Genomic DNA, 17,336 nt, shown 5'->3' on the forward strand with positions numbered 1-17,336 from the left:
GATTATAGGCATGTGCTACCATGCCTGGCTTCACATATGCATTTATTCTGTAATTAAAACATCACAGCCGGGCGTGGTGGCGCACGCTTGTAATCCCAACATTCGGGAGGCTGAGACTGGAGGATCACAGTTTGCGGACAGCCTCAGCTACTTAGTGAGGCCCTCTGCAACTCAGTGAGACCTGGTTTCAAAATAAAGATTAAAAAAATAGGTCAGGGGGTGTAGCTCCGAGGTCGAATGCCCCTGGGTTCCATCCCCAGATCCGCAAAAAAAAAAAAAAAAGAAAGAAAAAAATCACATCTTTTAAGCAATCAAATAAAAATATCTGCAAAACTCAGATACTAAATTACACATGAGGACACACGAGGGCGCTCTATCCAATAAGCATAACAGTTTAGTGTTAATTTGAAATTACTGATGCCCCTGGTAGTAACCTTGGGATTTTGGAATCTATTTTTGGTCATGAAACCTTCCTTCTTTCAGTTCAGGCCTTTGCCTGAGTTTCTGTAATATGGAATTGAGCGTATTTCTGAACTATGAAAAGAGATTCTTTTAATAGTATTAGGTTATATGAAAGTGTTTTAAGCTATTCAGGAAAAAAACATTTGGAAGGCTATTTCTATATAATTATCGTGCTAATCAGAAACGAGTTTTATCTCTCTATTAATATGGCTGTAAAATACTTTTCTTTGACCAGCATGAATTGTTTACATGTGCCTTAAAAAGTTTAAACTACATTTTTAGGCAAAACTACCATCACTTATACATTGCTTTATATTCTAAGAACCATAGCCAGGCATTGTGGCACACACTTGTAATCCCAGTAACCCTCCTGAGACAGAAGGATCACAGGTTCGAGGCTAGTCTCAGCAATTTAGTGAGACCCTCAGCAACTCAGTGAGACCCTATTTCAAAGTAAAAAATAGCAATGACTGTAGGTATAGCTCAGAGGTAGAATGACCCTGGGTTCACTTCCAAGGACCAAAGGCGGGGAACCCTATACATTCCTCTAAAAAAAAGTGATATATCTCAGGCATTTAACTATTTGCATCAACTTTTGTTTTTTAGACATCATTATCCATCCTAATAAAGACGTTCTTGCTTTTATTTCAATTGGATTATCGTGATTAGCAAAGGTAAGAAGCCACCTACACTTTCCCTCCCCCCGACACATTTCGTTAGTATTTTATTTTATCCAATGCATTTTTTATTATTTGCTTAAACAACACCTATAATGTTAATATTAAATACCTGCAATTCTGTTCTAGGTCCCGTGAGACATTCAAGAACATCTGATATAAATGAGTAACAACTCAACATGCATCCAACCATCTGTGATCTCCACCACGGCCTTGCCAATCACTTACACCTTCCTATGTATTGTTGGTCTCTTTGGAAACTCACTCTCTCAGTGGGTATTTTTAACCAGAATAGGTAAGAAAACCTCAACGCACATCTACCTGACACATCTTGTGACTGCAAACTTGCTCGTGTGCAGTACCATGCCTTTTATTGGTATCTATTTCCTGAAAGGTTTCCAATGGGAGTACCAATCGGTAAAATGCACAGTGGTCAATTTTCTGGGAACTCTCTCCATGCATGTAAGTATGTTTGTCAGCCTCTTAATTTTATGTTGGATTGCCATAAGCCGCTATGCCACCTTAATGAAAAAGGAGTCTGCGCAAGAGACTACTTCGTGCTATGAGAAAATCTTTTATGGCCATTTACTGAGGAAATTTCGGCAGCCCGCCTTTGCTAAGAAACTGTGCATTTACATCTGGGGAGTTGTACTGGGCGTAATCGTCCCCATTATCGTATACTACTCAGTCATAGAGGTTACTGAAGGACGCGCCAGCCGGTGCTACAATCGACAGACGGAATTAGGAGCCACAATCTCGCAGATTGCAGGTCTCGTTGGAACCACATTTATTGGATTTGCATTTCTGGTGGTACTCACATCATATTCCTCTTTTGTCAGTCATCTGAGAAAAATAAGGGCCTGCACATCCATTAGGGAGAGAGACTTGACTTATGCTTCTGTGAAAAGACATCTTTTGGTCATCCAGATTCTACTGATAGTTTGCTTTCTTCCGTATAGTATTTTTAAGCCCATTTTTTATGTGCTGAACCAAAGAGAGGACAGTCAGCAATTGAATTATTTAATAGAAATAAAAAATATCCTCACTTGTCTTGCTTCAGCCAGAAGTAGCACAGACCCCATTATATTTCTTCTATTAGATAAAACGTTCAAGAAGACACTATATAATCTCATTATACAATCCAGTTCACCACATACACAAACACATAGTTGACTTTTGGATGGAAGACACCATGAAATAGGAAAGTTCATGTGACTTTATTAGGGACACTAAATTTAATGATAATAAGTCATAGCTTGGTTAAACATAGGCATCAAGCAAATCTGTTTGTTTTGTTGTTGCTAGTACTGCAGGTCAAACCCAGGGATGCTCTACTGCTGAGCTATACTCCAGTATTTTATGATTTTTTAAATTTTAAAACGGGATCTCACTAAGTTGCTGAGGCTGATCTCAAATTTGCAATCTTCCTTGTCTCAGCCTCTCAAGTACTGAGGTTACAGGCACAGGCCACCATGCCAGGGTCTCTCTCTTGTATCAGTGTTGGGGTAGGGAACTGGGGCTTGAACCCAGGGACGTTCTACTTCTGAGCGACACCCTGAGCCCTATTATTATTATCATCATTATTTTGTTTCTTAAAACAGGGTCTTGCTAGGTTGCTTAGTCTCGCTAACTTGCTGAGGCTGTCCTTGAACCTGCAATCCTCCTGTCTCAGCCTCCCAATTACTGGGATTACAGGTGTGCCACCACACCCAGCTCTCTTTGTTTTTTTTTAAATAAATAAGTATACTTATAAAACTCGATTTATAGTTTTACTTATACCAAAAGTTGAGATGGCAGAGGTTTTCAGGGGCAAAAGGCAAGCATACTGAAAAGATCCCACTGCATACTAGATCAACCGACCATTTTCTGTTTAAATTTTATTGTGGATCTTCTGTTCAGAACACAGTAATTTGTGACTGTAGGTTGAAGAAATAAATAGTTGATGGACTGTCTGCTTCCTAAGTACTTACAAAACAAAGGTTCAGTTAGAATGCAAAGGTTAGTGTTTGTTTTGTTGGTAACTTTAAAATGAGTACGAGAAAAAATGAATAAAAACACTCCTAAATGTTCTAAGTGCATGAACAATACACTATAGAAATCCAAGATGTTATAAAACAAATAATTTGGAATTATGTGGCTCACGTTACTGGGGCTCCACTATTTATTAAGCAGATGTTACTTACAAATATGCTTAAATATTTGGATGAGGTTTTGTCAAAATGAAAAGCTAAATAATATCATTATATGCCCATTTTCATCACAACTTGTATATTTCCTGTGTCCAATATAAATAATGTTATTAATGATAAAAGTATATGGCATGTAGATATGTTCAACTATTTTTTGTGGAATAAATGATAAAGTAGCATAATAGTATTATGTTAAAACATTTGTTTCTGGATTTAGACTCCTTGGGTTCAATCTTTTTTTTTTTTTTTTGCGGGTCTGGGGATGGAACCCAGGGGCATTTGACCTTTGAGCTACAGTCCCTGCCCTATTTTTTATTCTTTATTTTTGAAACCAGGTCTCACTGAGTTGCGGAGGGCCTCATTAAGTAGCTGAAGCTGTCTGTGAACCCACAATTCTCCTTTCTCAGCCTCCCAAATGCTGGGATTACAAGTGTGTGCCACCGTGCCCGGCGGGTTCAATCTTAGCGCTATTTCTTATTTAGCTAGACAGTGTTAGGCAAATTACTTACCCCCTTTACATGTTAATTTCTTCATCTGTAGAACAGAAAATACCATCTTATTCATAGGCACTGTTATTAAATCAGATACGGTTACTCTGATGAACTATCACTTAGCACTTCCTGTGTGGCAGGCATCTGCTTATATGCTTCACGGTTTTTAACCATTACAACCATAGGTATAACAGTCTACTTACTGATGAGAAAATCGAAGTGTGCAGTTAAACAAATCTCAATTTTGTCTAATATCTAAATATTTAAGAAGTAAGCATTTTTCTTTTTGTGATACTGGGGATTGAACTCAGGGGCATTTCATCTCTGAGCTACCCACCCCCCGAGCCATTTTTAATTACTTTTCATTTTGAAATAGGGTCTTGCTAAGTTGCTGAGGCTGGCCTTGAACCTATGATTCTCCTGTCTCAGCCTCTTAAGTACTGTATGAGCTGTGCCACCACATTTGGCTAAGAATTAAGCATTTCTTTCTTTCTTTTTTGCTGTACTGGGGATGGAGCTCAGGGGCATTCTACCTCCAAGCTGCACCCCTAGCCCTATTTTTTATTCTTTATTTTGAAACAGGGTCTCACTGAGTTGCGAAGGGCCTCACTAAGTAGCTGAGGCTGTCTGTGAACCACGATCCTCCTGTCTCAGCCTCCCAAATGCTGGGATTAGGAGCATGCGCCACCACGCCTGGCAGAATTAAGCATTTCTTAAAGGTCATTTCTTTCTTCTGTGTAATATTGTCAGTAAGACAAATGATGGTAATTATGCTCAGTATTATATGCATTCTAATTAAAAAAATTTAAATGTGTTGTCTTCCCAAAAAGATCATAAGCAATTTTGGAGCTATATTCTATTTTCTGTTTCTACTTCCATGGTACTTATATTCTCAGATAAGAACCAAGCAAAAATAGTTGAATAAACCATTAACTCTAACTTGCAACCTTGTTAGAAACTCCTTAAAGACTTTGTTTTTTCCCACCACATGGTGACTTCCTTAGGGCCCCCAAAATTTAAAGTAAGTTCATATGATACTTCCAAACCTTTAACTTCATAGCACTTTTTGCTCCTGAATTAGAAACACAGAAGCCATTCATCCTACAGATTCTCTAAGAGGTGCGTTCAAAACTAGAGGAGCCGGGCGTGGTGGTGGCACACACCTACAATCCCAGTATTTGGGAGGCTGAGACAGGAGGATTGCAGGTTTGAGGCCAGCGTCAGCAATGTAGCGAGACTCTTAGCAATCTACCAAGACCTTGTTTCAAAACAAATAATAAAAAATTGGGGCTGGGGGTATAGCTTAGAGGTAAAATGCCCCTGGGTTCAATCTCCAGTACCACAAAAGAAAATAAAAACCATCACTACGGGTTGTTCTGACATATTTGTGTAATTTTGATTAAAAACCAATAGAGCTGGGTGTGGTGGTGCCTAACTGTAAATCTAGTACTTGGGAGGCGGAGACAGGAAGATTACAGGTTTGAAACCGGCCTCAGCAACTGAGTGAGGCTCTCAGCAACTTGGCTAGACCCCGTTCACAAAGTTAAAAAAAAAAGAAAAGTTGGGCTGGAGATGTAGCTTGGAGGTAGAATGCTTGTGGATTCAATCCCCAGTACCTCAAAACAAAACAACGCAAAAAACAAACAACAAAAACCCCACAACTCATTAGGAAAGAAACCAATAAATATCTGTTCTTCATTTTATTTCAGTGTTCGGCTAAGAGATAAAAATGTTCCGAGTAAAGTCTATGATGTTCAAGTATTTACCGTGTATATCTAGTCTTTAGAGTAGCAATCAGATTTCTGGCTCAGTAATTTGCAGACACAGAGGAGACCTAGGAACTCTCAGTGACCTCCGTATGTGCTGGCTCTAAATGGAGATGTGCATTCTAGTGACTTCTAGACATGTCAATCACAGAAAGCCAAAATTCATTAGGACAGTTTCTGAGATGCCCAGATTCCTCCATGGTTACAACAACAATTTTATTCTAAGAGGAATTGAGATGATTGGTAATTTTAATTTAACATAAGTTATATGATATAAAATCTAAGTGCATGTGGAAGTTTAAACATATAAATACATACATGCATGCATATATACATACATACGTATGTATGTATATACATATCTTCTAAAAATGATTTTTAGAAGAAAATAAAAATAAATTTAGAAGAAAATAAAAAATAAATTTAGAAAATAAAAAAATAAAAAATAAATTTAGAAGAAAAATAATTTTAGAATGGTCAGTTAAACCCAGGGGCATTCTATACCTCCAAGCTACACTCCCAGCCCTATTTTTTTAATTCTTTATTTATTTTTTATTTTTTATTTTTTTTGTGTGTCTGGGGATGGAACCCGGGAGCATTTGACCTCCGAGCTATACCCCCTGCCCTAGTTTTTTTATTCTTTAATTTGAAACTGGGTCTCACTAAGTTGCGGAGGGCCTCACTAAGTAGCTGAGGGTGTCCGCGAACCGCGATCCTCCAGTCTCAGCCTCCCAAATGCTGGGATTACAAGTGTGCACCACCACACCCGGCTTTTAATTCTTTATTTTGAAACAGGGTCTCACTGAGTTGCAAAGGGCCTCACTAAGTAGTTGAGGCTGTCCGCAAACCACGATCCTCCTGTTTCAGCCTCCCAAGTACTGAAATGACAAGTGTGCACCACTACTCCCGGCTTTAAAAGTTATTACTATTTTTTTGTGTGTGGGTCTGGGGATGGAAGCCAGGGGCATTCGACCTCCGAGCTACACCTTCTGCCCTATTTTTTATTCTTTATTTTGAAACAGGATCTCACTGAGTTGCAAAGGGCCTAAGTAGCTGAGGCTGTCTGCGAACTGCGATCCTTCGGTCTCAGCCTCCCGAATGCCAAGATTACAAGTGTGCACTACCATGCCTGGCTCTAAAAATCATTATTTAAAAATCACTTTACAAGCTGGGTGTGGTGGCACATACTTGTAATCTCGGTACTTGGGAGGCTGCGATAGGAGGAAGACTATAGTTTCACAGCCAGCCTCAGCAACTTAGTGAAACTCTCTGCAACTCAATGAGACCTTGTTTCAGAATAATGAATAAAAGGTGATTTTGTTCGAAGCACCCCCTCATGTTACCCTTGGGTAACATGAGGCTGTAACTATCTTCTGTATTTCTATCTTTTAATAAACTTCTTTAAATCTTCAAAAAAAATAATGAATACAACTGGGCTGAGAGTATAGCTCAGAGGCACAATGCTACTGGGGTTCAATTTCTGGTATCACCACACACACACACACACACACACACACACACACACACACACACACACAGCCAGGGTGTGGTGGTACATGCCTATAATCCCAGTACTTGGGTGGCTAAAACAGGAGGATCAGTGGCCAGCTTCACAAACTTATGAGACTGTCTTCAAATGCAAAAGAAATAGGGCTGGGCGTGTAGCTTGCAGGTAGACTGTTCCTGGCTTCAATTCCAAGCATCCCTCTTTCTAAAAAAGAATCACTTTCTAAGTTTACCCTAATTTTAAAGTTTGTATTTCAGAAAAAAAAAGGTATTTTTAATGTGTCTGTGTGAGTTATTGTCAAACAAAAGTTTGGGATTTCAGAAATCTTATATTTTGACTTACAGGCCAGTGAGTTTACATTTTAAGTGTAGAAAACAGCCACGATACATGCTTATTTCCACTTCCTTTTTTCCATAGAATATACTTTCATTAAAGCATATTTGAAACACAAAGCATTAAGACTAAACAAGCAAAATTCAGGACAATCCCTTCAAGCTGGGAGTGGGTCTGTCCTCCCTGGGCAGGAGAAGAGTACAGCCAGGTCAGTTCTGGTGGGGACTCTTGGCCTGTCCCTGGCCTTGCAGTGTGCCAGGGTGGTAGTTGTTATGGACAAATGTGTGAAGACAAGGGAGAGGAGAGTGTGCCGGCCAACCACAAAAGGAAGTGAGAGGGGCACTGGTAATTTGCTAAGCATTTCAAGTGTGCAGTCTAATGTTGGGGCCCTTTCTCTGATGGACCCAAGTTCCAACAGAATTGGTACATTGGGAAGAGTCTCTACAGCTAGAAAGAGAGTCACTGCATTTTTTGTTTGTTTTGTGATATTGGGGGTTGAACCTAGGGATTTTCTACTTCTGAGCTACTCCCCTAGCTCTATTTTATTTTAAAACTGGGTCCCACTACTGAGGGCTAAATTTGTGGAGGCTGGCCTTGAACCCGAGATTCTCCTGTCTCAGGCTCCCAGCGCCTGGCTGAGTTGCTTCAATTTTAATTCCCAGACAGAAAAACCTCTTTGGTGGTAGGCTCCGTGCTGTCCCCGGCTCAAAAGGAGGGGAGCGATGAAAAGAGCCACTTTTGGGAAGCAAAAATTTTTTTAAAATCATAATTTTTTTTTGCAGTTAATGGGGATTGAACGCAGGGGCATTCTACCTCCTAGCTATACCCCCAGCCCTGTTTAGTTTTTATTTTGAAACAGTCTGAGTTGCAGGGGGCCTTGCTACATTGCTTGGCTGACCTCCAACCTGTGATTCTTCTGTCTCAGCCTCTCACATTACAGGTGTGTCCCACCACACTCAGCTTCATCCTTTCTTTTCCAAAACAGATTATGGAACTGATTTGTTTAATTATGGAGGATTGGGACAGGAGAAGTTAGAAGTGCAAGACCCAATGATAATGGGATTGTTCTAAGTATGAATATTCAAACTGTACAGGCACTGAATGTGCACATTATGTTTAACAACCTTACCAAAGTAATGCTGGACAATTAATGGTGTGTTTCTGACAATAAAGAATACAAGAAGTAAGTCGGCCTCTTAATGAGAACTTCGCTTTTTTCATACAATGCGAGGAACTTTGGGGAGTTCTGGTCACAGATGTAAAGGAAATGTCAGCGACTGAGAGCAAGAGGAAGGAATACTTTAAGAAATCCACAGTGCCACGGCAACCAGTGTTATGAGCTGAACACACACTGATCTAAGTCAGGCCCTGGGCGGATGAAAGGAGAACTGAGAGCAGAAGGGGACCAAAGGGCAGGCAGGCGTGTTGACACAGGTTGCAAGGAAAACCATTTCAAGGAAGCACGCCCAGACAACACTTGGGCAGGAGGCCTCTGGCTGAGTCATGTACAACTGGGGTTTGAACACTTCTCAGAACTAAAAGCTGAGTGCCCAAACCTCCTGGGCACAGGCCCTGTTTAACATAGAAAGTGACTGCGTGTGTGGCGAGCGGTGTGCGTTCCCAGGGGAGCGGCTTCGCTTCGACTTCAGTTATTAAAACCGTACCTGAGTAGGTCAGAGTGACAGAAAGGCCTGAGGAGTGCCGAGGCTCTGCACATCCCGGTGACACCTCGGGGGCTGTCTGCAGGGGCTGGGAGAGCCGAGCGAATCGTGCAGACTCTGCACGCTGAGCGCTGAGCGGAGCCGGCCAGGCCAGGAGCCAGGGCGTGCATTTACCTGGACGCCTCTGCTAGTTCTCTCCCAAGTACTTTTCATTTAGGGGTGAGAGGAAGAAAGGAGGAAACTCCTTGAAGTATATGAAGTTTTCATATCCTTTTATAAGAGAAAGAATTAAATGGAAGATGACGGAAAAATAGAAATTTGCAAGTATGCCTTAATGAGAATTAGAACTTTATATTCTGACCATGGCTCTGAACCAGGAAGAGTCTTGTGCTCAGGGCATAGCTGGCAAGGTGCAGTCATTTTTGGTTGTCACAGTGTGGGGAGATGCTATGATATCCAGCTGACAGAGGCCAGGATGCTGAGAAGCATGCTATAATACACACAGCGGCCTCTCACTACCAAGTATCAGCCCCATATGCCACTCGTGGGCTGTTGGGATGGCCTGTATTATAATGGCACATCTCCCCGAATTTCAATGAATGATACCATTACATTTGATGCAATTTCATGTAAAATTGCTTCTCCAAAGCTGCAGACGCTGCTGCGGGTCATGTGGTCTACATACTCCAGTCAAATCACACGGTCCTTGGTAGTTATGATGATTTCAAAACAGAAATGCCCAAGTAAAGAAAATGTACTACTAACCAACCTGATGGCAGACCTTTGGGAAATCCGATACTTTCCATCATCTAGTAAGTCATGCAGGAGAGACTGAGAGAAGACAGAGAAAGGAAGGAGGGGCCGGGCGCGGTGGCGCACGCTTGTAATCCCAGCATTCGGGAGGCCGAGACGGGAGGATCACAGTTTGAAGGCAGCCTCAGCTACTTAGTGAGGACCTGTACAACTCAGTGAGAAAATAAAGAATAAAAATAGGTGTAGCTTGGAAGTATGATGCCCCTAGGTTCCATCCCCAGTACCAAAAAAGAAAAAAAAAAAGAAAGGAAGGAAGGAAGGAGGAAAGGAAGAAATGAATACAAAAATATTCTTGGCTACATGAACATTTAACTTAAAATCCAAATTTATCTAAGACAAAAGAAATACTGTCACATGGTTTTCTTTAGATACCATCTTTAACTGCAGGAATCAAAATCTACATACAAATTAAATCTACATTGAGATATGTCAATGAATATATATCTGAAAGCAAAGAAAACCTGATTTACTGGCAAAAAGATATTAACAACAATAACAAGGCCGAGTGAAAATTTAAATTATTAGCCATGTGAAATATATTGTTATAGAAGCTCTACAACGACAATTATGTGGAAATAGCCCCATAACAAGGTCCTGAGTCAAACCAAGTTTACCCAAGTTACTGAAGTTATATTTGGAAGTCCTGTTGGCATGACCTTTGACATATATCTGGACCCTAACTGCCCTTGCCGCCTCCACTGCTCCCCCGGACCCGAGCCGGGCAGGGGCGGCTCGTCTGCCTTCCCTTTTGCTCGTTTTGCCTCAGCCACTCAGGCTTCTTGTTCCTTCGCCAGGCCACGGGCTTCCTGTCTTGGCACCTTTGAAGCGCTTTTTGCTTTTTCCTTCTGGAACTGGGGATTGAGCCCAGAGGCATCCTACCTACTTCTGAGTTACACCTGCAGACTCCCCTTTTTTTGAAACAGAATCTTGTTGAATTGATGGGACTGGCCTCAAACTGTGATCCTCCTGTCTCAGCCTTCCAAGTATTAGGATGCAGGTTTTTTTTTTTAAATAAAACTTCCTTCCTTCCAAACTGGGATTGAACCCAAGGGCACTCTACCTCTGAGCTACACCCCCAGTCCTTTCTATCCTTTTATTTTGAAACAGGGCCTTACTATGTTACCAAGGGCTGGCCTCAAACCTGCAATCCTCCTTCCTCAGCCTCCCAAGCACTGGGATTGCCAGCATGTGTCACCATGCCCAGCGAACCCAGAACACTCTTCTCTTAGCTATGGGCTCAGCCCACTCCCTCTCCTTCAAGTCCTGTCTCTCAGGCCACCTTCTCAATGTGGCCTGCTTTGAGCACCCTGTTTGAAACCTACAGCCTCTTCTCTAGAACTCCCTCGCCTTCTGGGTTTTCCCCACAGTCCTTTTCACCCTCTGACCTACCGTACAGTTTACGTATTTCTGCTTATTGATTATTGCCTGTCTCCCTGACCTAGAATGCCAGCGCCACAGGGCAGTGATTTTGTCTGTTCTGTTTACTGATGAAGCTCCAGTTCTTAGGAAAGTGTCTGCCACACAGTGGTCTCTCGGGAAATGTCTTTTGGATGAATGCCTTAAGAACATATTCCAGAACTCAACATCGCCACTTGACTAAATGTGAGTATTCCATTTACCCATGCAAAATGTGTCGATTTCAGGTGCTGAAATAAAAAGTGTCAACACTAATGCGTGTTCTGTGTTGAGTCTCCCTGCCAACTGAAAAATGGCGTTTCTCCTTATTCATTTGCAGTTTGAGATTACTTTGCTCCCCCTTCCTCGGCAAGTTTTTGGGTGTTTCCTCAAACTTATTTGGCATGTCCTTTAGAAATAAAAAAACTAATCCAATGGGAAACTACGTTGGGGCCTTCGAACACACTGTTCTTTCTCTGTGAAATGTCCGTCTGTCTCCATATAACTACCCATGACTCAAGACGAGCTCCCTAGACGACCTCCTCCATGAAATCTCTTTGACTACATCATTTGAGGAGATTGCCGCCCTCTACCATGTACAACAATCATTTGTTTTCCCATTTATAAGATGGCCACCAAGTTCTTCCATCCTAATGGTGAAGGGGATTGAACGCAGGGGTGTTCTACCTCTGAGCTACACCTCAACCCTTTTTAATACATATATATTTTTTAGTTTGTAACAGGGTCTCTCTAAATTTCTCTGCAATGGCTTCGGACCTGCAATCCTCCTGCCTTAGCCTCCTGAGTAGCTGGGATTCTAGGAGTGTACCACTATACTTGGTGTCTCGGGACTTTTTGAAGATTGATATGACTAATGGAATGCAGAGGACGTGACACAGTGCCGGTTCCGGGTGTAGGTTTCAAGAAGCCTGGCGGTTTCCCCTTTTGCTCTCTGGGAGCCCTGAGACAAGGTCCTGCTGGAGCTGGAGCCACGAGGAAGAGCAAGAGAAGCCCCGAATGAGAGACGGCGATGACGGCCTGGCTGGCTCCCTGTTGTTCCAGTGCCCTCGGCCTAGATGCTGAGTGAAGACTGAGTGAAGCCTTTGTGGAACTAGCCATCCACTTAGCCAAGGCCCGGGTAGCGCTCCCCATGGAGTTCTGCCCAAACTGCAGAACCGTGAGAAGATAAAGGTGGCTGTGTAAAGTCACTACGTGTGTGTGTGTGTGTGTGTGTGTGTGTGTGTGTGTTTATTTGCAGCTGTCGATAAAAGATATATCACCTTATCTTCCTACTGAGACCATGATACTTCTAGGGCCCCAAGCACAGTATTCTGAAATGAAATATGCACTCGAATATTTGTTGAATAAATATACCAGAAGGTAAATTAGAAGGTGAATTCAAATATAATTACTTTTGGATTTGATTTGGTTTGATGTTAACTTTATATAAAATATTGTGGCTAATCAAAAGCTGACTATTTTATTGCAAGTATTACAGTGGTGTATGCTGTCAATCACGATTTTTTACATCATGCTGGTACAATTATCTTTCAAGAATAGAATTCATGCAAAATAAAACTGCATTGAGCAAAATAGTTTTTTTAAACACATGGTATTATGTGAACTAACAATCTGTTTTACATGTTTTAAGTTTTCAAATCATCGTTTTTTCCCCCTTGAATATATTTTACAACACATAAGAAAGATATATTTTACTCTTGCTATATGTACTTTCTTTTTTCATCAAATGCAAAAGAATCACACAGAATGCTATTACATTTGACAGATCTCCCCTGTTACCTTTCTATATTTCTTATTCTCTTTGGATAACTGGCAATTTTTCCCCCCAAAGTGCTAGACATCCATTGAGTTGTTCATGGCTGCATTTTCCTAATAACTGCATCAATTTCATATCATTACATTCGAAAAGAATGAAGAAGATATTATGCAACTAACTACCACTAAAGTGCACTTTCTACATTTCTCCAGTGATTTTCATTTGCTATTATAACATTCTACTGAATGGTTTTGGAAATTGCCCATGCTTTTCCTCAGCTTGTAACTACAAGGATTTCTATTAATATTTCTGAACTTCAACTAAACTTCTTAATTTTTTTAACCATTTAAAGTACACCAGCCGGATGTAGTGGCGCACGCTTGTAATCCCAGCATTCGGGAGGCTGAGACCTGGAGGATCGCGGTTCGCGGACAGCCTCAGCTACTTAGTGAGGCCCTCTGCAACTCGGTGAGACCCGGTTTCAACATAAAGAATAAAAAATAGGGCAGGGGGTGTAGCTCGGAGGTCAAAGGCCTCTGGGTTCCATCCCCACACCCGCAAAAATAAAATAAAACAAAATAAAATAAAAAATAAAAAAGTACACCAGAAAAATTAGGAGGAAAGGGGCAACAGGAAGTGGTCGAGCTATAGAAAGGGCCCTATAGTGAAGCAACTAAGGTGACCAATCAGAGGGTATGGAATAGGGGAGGATGGGGCCTCTTTAAAACGCAGGAGGTACATATACAAATGTATCAAAGTTAATCACCAAACAAGCATGGGATCGAGGGAGGGGGAGGGAATGGGATGGGGGCTGGATGAGGGCTGATTGGATGATGTGTGCTTGTATATCCTCTCAAGTCTTGTACTCCAATGTGATATATGATTACAATGCATCAATTAAAAAATAAAATAAAAAAATAAAGTACACCAGGCCCTTAATAAAATATTTTAAAGGAAGGCGTGTCTGTGGATGTTGGGGGTTTGAGAGAGCAGCCAGAGGGACCTCAGAGGCTCTCTGGTACTTCTAGGTCTTAGAAGAGGTTGGGGAACAGGAGGAAGGACTGCTGGTCTCCCCTCTGGACTGGATCTGTTTTGCTTGACAAAAGAGCCATGAACTGAGAGTTCTCATTGACTTGACACTAAGATGGACCATGTGGAAAGACTGAGTAATTATCATATTGATATTCTAAGGGTATGAACTGTGCTGAACCTATAGTAAGGATGTCACACAACGTATAAAATCTACCTGTGCAGAAAACACAATGCTATTTTACAGTGCAACATTATGAAAATACATGTGTATGTTTAACTTTTATTACATAAACCAAATTCTAATTTTACCCCCAATTAACTCAGTATAGGATATAGTTTGGTTTTTGCTATTTGTTCGATTTTTCATTTCTCTCTCTCACACACAATAATAAAAAAGAATAATAAAATTTTCGATTGTTGTAACCTTAATTTTAAAAAAAGAAAACTGAAATGATAGTCTGTTCCTATCAAGAACCAGTACACTTTCCAAAGAGAAAGCAGCTAAATTTTTTATTGCCTAATAAAATCAAGATAAAAGAAATTATTTAAAAAAAACATTTTCCATAAAAATGTTAAAGAAGACTAGTAATTATTATCACCTCCTATGTAGTTTTCACTTCATAAACGCTAAAGTTAGTCACACAATGACTTACCTTCACATCTCTGTGAATTATGTTATTATCATGACAGTAGCGCAGAGCTTCCAGTATCTGTCGCATATAATGGCTGTAAAAAAAGAAACAGAAAACCGTAAATCTTTATTTTTAAAACATTTTCCTATTATTTTTATTGATTTTTACTGTACACAATGGTGAGATTCAAAGTGATCCATTCACGTATGCACATAACATTTGGTCTGTTTACTCCCCCATACCACCCCTTTCCCTGCCTTCTTCCCCATCACCTTCTACTAATTTTCATGAGATCCCTTTTCTTTCCTTTCTTTTTTTTTTTTGGTATTGGGGATTGAACCCAGGGGCATCCTATCTCTAAGCTACATACTCAGATTTTTTTTTTAATAAATATATATATTTTTGTTTTGAAACAAGGTCTCACTAGGTTGCTGAGAGTCTGTCCCTCTACATTGCTGAGGCTGGCCTTGAACCTGTGATCCTCCTATCTCAGCCTCCCAAGTACTGGGATTCCAGGTATGCACCACCATGCTTGGCTTCTTCCTATTTTTTTTTTAAAAGTTCCTACAATGTTCCTAGTTAATAACTCCCACCATTATATTAAGTGCCTCGAGACACCTTTAAAGTGAGACTTAATGAAAAAGCTGGCCAACTTATAAATCTTGGAGCTTCATGAAGAAATGGTACATTCTGTATTTTCTAAGCTTTAAGAATTTCACACAGTTGCTAAGTAATATTGCTCTACAAACTGGTTCTAGCTTAAAACATGAAAAAAATTCTACTCAATTCTATTTAAACTGGTTTGTTCTTAAATGAACAGTGCTCAGAGCTACCTCTAAGATTCTGACTGAAGGACTGGTCATCTTCTTTCTGTCCACAGAGAGGAGCTCTGCCTCTGAGGGACAAGCCAGCAAAGAGCCTCCTTAAGCATATGGAGGCTTTATAGTCTAATCAATTTTTTTTGTACTCAGGATCAAACCTAGGGTGTTACCCATACGAGGGAAGTGCTTTATCACTCAGTCACATCCCAGGACCTACGCGGGTTTCAATTGGGGCAACCTTAACCCAAACTTAAGCTTTGTTCCTGTATTTATTATTTCCGCATATCTGGGGTCCTAAGCCAGAGCTGTGGGTTCATGCAGTCCTTACTTTCTATTTTTTGTGTGGTAGTGGGGATTGAACCCAGGGGCATTATACTTCTGAGCTAGATATATAACCCCAACCTTTTTTATTTCTTAGTTTGAAACAGGGTCTCAGCTACGTTGCTGAGGGCTTTACTAAGTTGCTGAGGCTGGCCTCAAACCTATGATCCTCCTGTCTCAGCCTCCCAAGCACTGGGATTATAGGTGTGCACCATGTCTATCTAGTCCTTAGGGGTTTTGTGTGTGTGTGTGTGTGTGTGTGTGTGTGTGTGTGTGTGTGTGTGGTACTGGGGGTGGAACCCAGAGGCTTTCTACCTCCAGGCTCTACTCCCAAACCTATTTAATATTTTATTTGGAAACAGGGTCTCACTAAGTTTCTGAGAGCCTCACTAAGTAGCTGAGGCTGGCTTCAAGCCTGTGCGATCCTCCCGTTTCAGCCTCCCAAGCGCGGGGATTACAAGCGTGCGCCACCACGCCCGTCCTTAGTCCTTAGTTTTAATGTTTAATTCTTCTTTCTCTGCAAATGCATAAGGGGGGGTTATAAACTCTTTGCGGCCTTGTTTTGTTTACATTGGGGGGTCTTGGTGTGGTGGCCCCTTAATGGTTCAAATCAAGCTTCAGAGGATCTATGACCCCCGGAATGTCTAAGAGACCACCAATGCCAAAGTGGTTTGCAAACACTGAGCCACATCAGAGGAATTGTCATCATTATGACAACATTATTATTATTAAGTCAAAGGCTTAGGAACGCCCTAAATGTGGATCTGGATGTTAACATGGAACAGTGGGTTTAAACCAGCAACCTAGCAAGACCCTGTTTAAAAAAATTAGAGCTGATGGCATAGCTTAGAGGTAGAATGTCCCTGGGCTCAATCACAAGTACTGCCAAAAATAAAGTAAAATAAAATAAAATAAAATACCAAGTAAAGTAGACATTGCTTATATCCAGAGAATGGACTACTTTGAAAATACAGTACTAAGATAGCTACCAAAATTAGCTCCAGCCCCCCAAAAATCCTATTTCAAAGCTTCGTAAAACAAAATGAAACTCAATGAAAGAGCCTTTTAAAATCTGAATATCAGAGCACTCTAATATTTGACCCAAATATACCCACATGGAAGAATCTCTAGCGTATGTGAGGGGAGAATATTTTTTTCTCTGTCAATCCTAACAGATCTAAAGTAATCTTTCTCCATCCTCCTAGTCACGATCCTCGGAGAACATGCATGCCAGCAGTGTGTAAGCAAAGTAAAATGAGATTCCAAATCTGCCCACACATTCTAGAGGGTTGCTGACTCAACTTTTAATCATGAAGCACTATGGTCCCTACTTTCAGAGAAACCTGGCATTATGTTTCTCTCCATCTTCTCTAAGGATTAGGAACGATGATAGTGCCAAACAAGGAAAGAGAAAGAAGAGAGGTGACTCAGCCTATTCTCCTTGTCAACTCTGGTTATA

General features: G+C 40.9%; 2 protein-coding genes across 7 annotated transcripts in view; one reads left to right on the forward strand and one right to left on the reverse strand.

The window, feature by feature from the left end:
* The window catches only part of CASK (calcium/calmodulin dependent serine protein kinase), a gene marked incomplete at both ends in the record, with an annotated part of 384,129 nt that overhangs the window by 184,504 nt on the left and 182,289 nt on the right, over positions 1–17,336 (reverse strand). For all 6 annotated transcript variants that reach the window (XM_080718576.1, XM_080718575.1, XM_080718573.1 and 3 more), the window contains one exon: positions 14,757–14,829. In XM_080718576.1, coding sequence (XP_080574702.1) covers positions 14,757–14,829 — 73 coding nt within the window. The remainder of the gene's footprint in view (positions 1–14,756; positions 14,830–17,336) is intronic.
* Positions 1,302–2,312, forward strand: GPR82 (G protein-coupled receptor 82; the record flags this gene model as incomplete). The annotated part of the gene is made up of 1 exon (XM_080719521.1): positions 1,302–2,312. One exon carries the CDS (start codon positions 1,302–1,304, stop codon positions 2,310–2,312), a length of 1,011 nt encoding a protein of 336 aa, XP_080575647.1.

This window comes from Muscardinus avellanarius (genome assembly GCF_963383645.1).
Source record: "Muscardinus avellanarius genome assembly, chromosome: X".
Lineage (NCBI taxonomy): Eukaryota > Metazoa > Chordata > Mammalia > Rodentia > Gliridae > Muscardinus > Muscardinus avellanarius.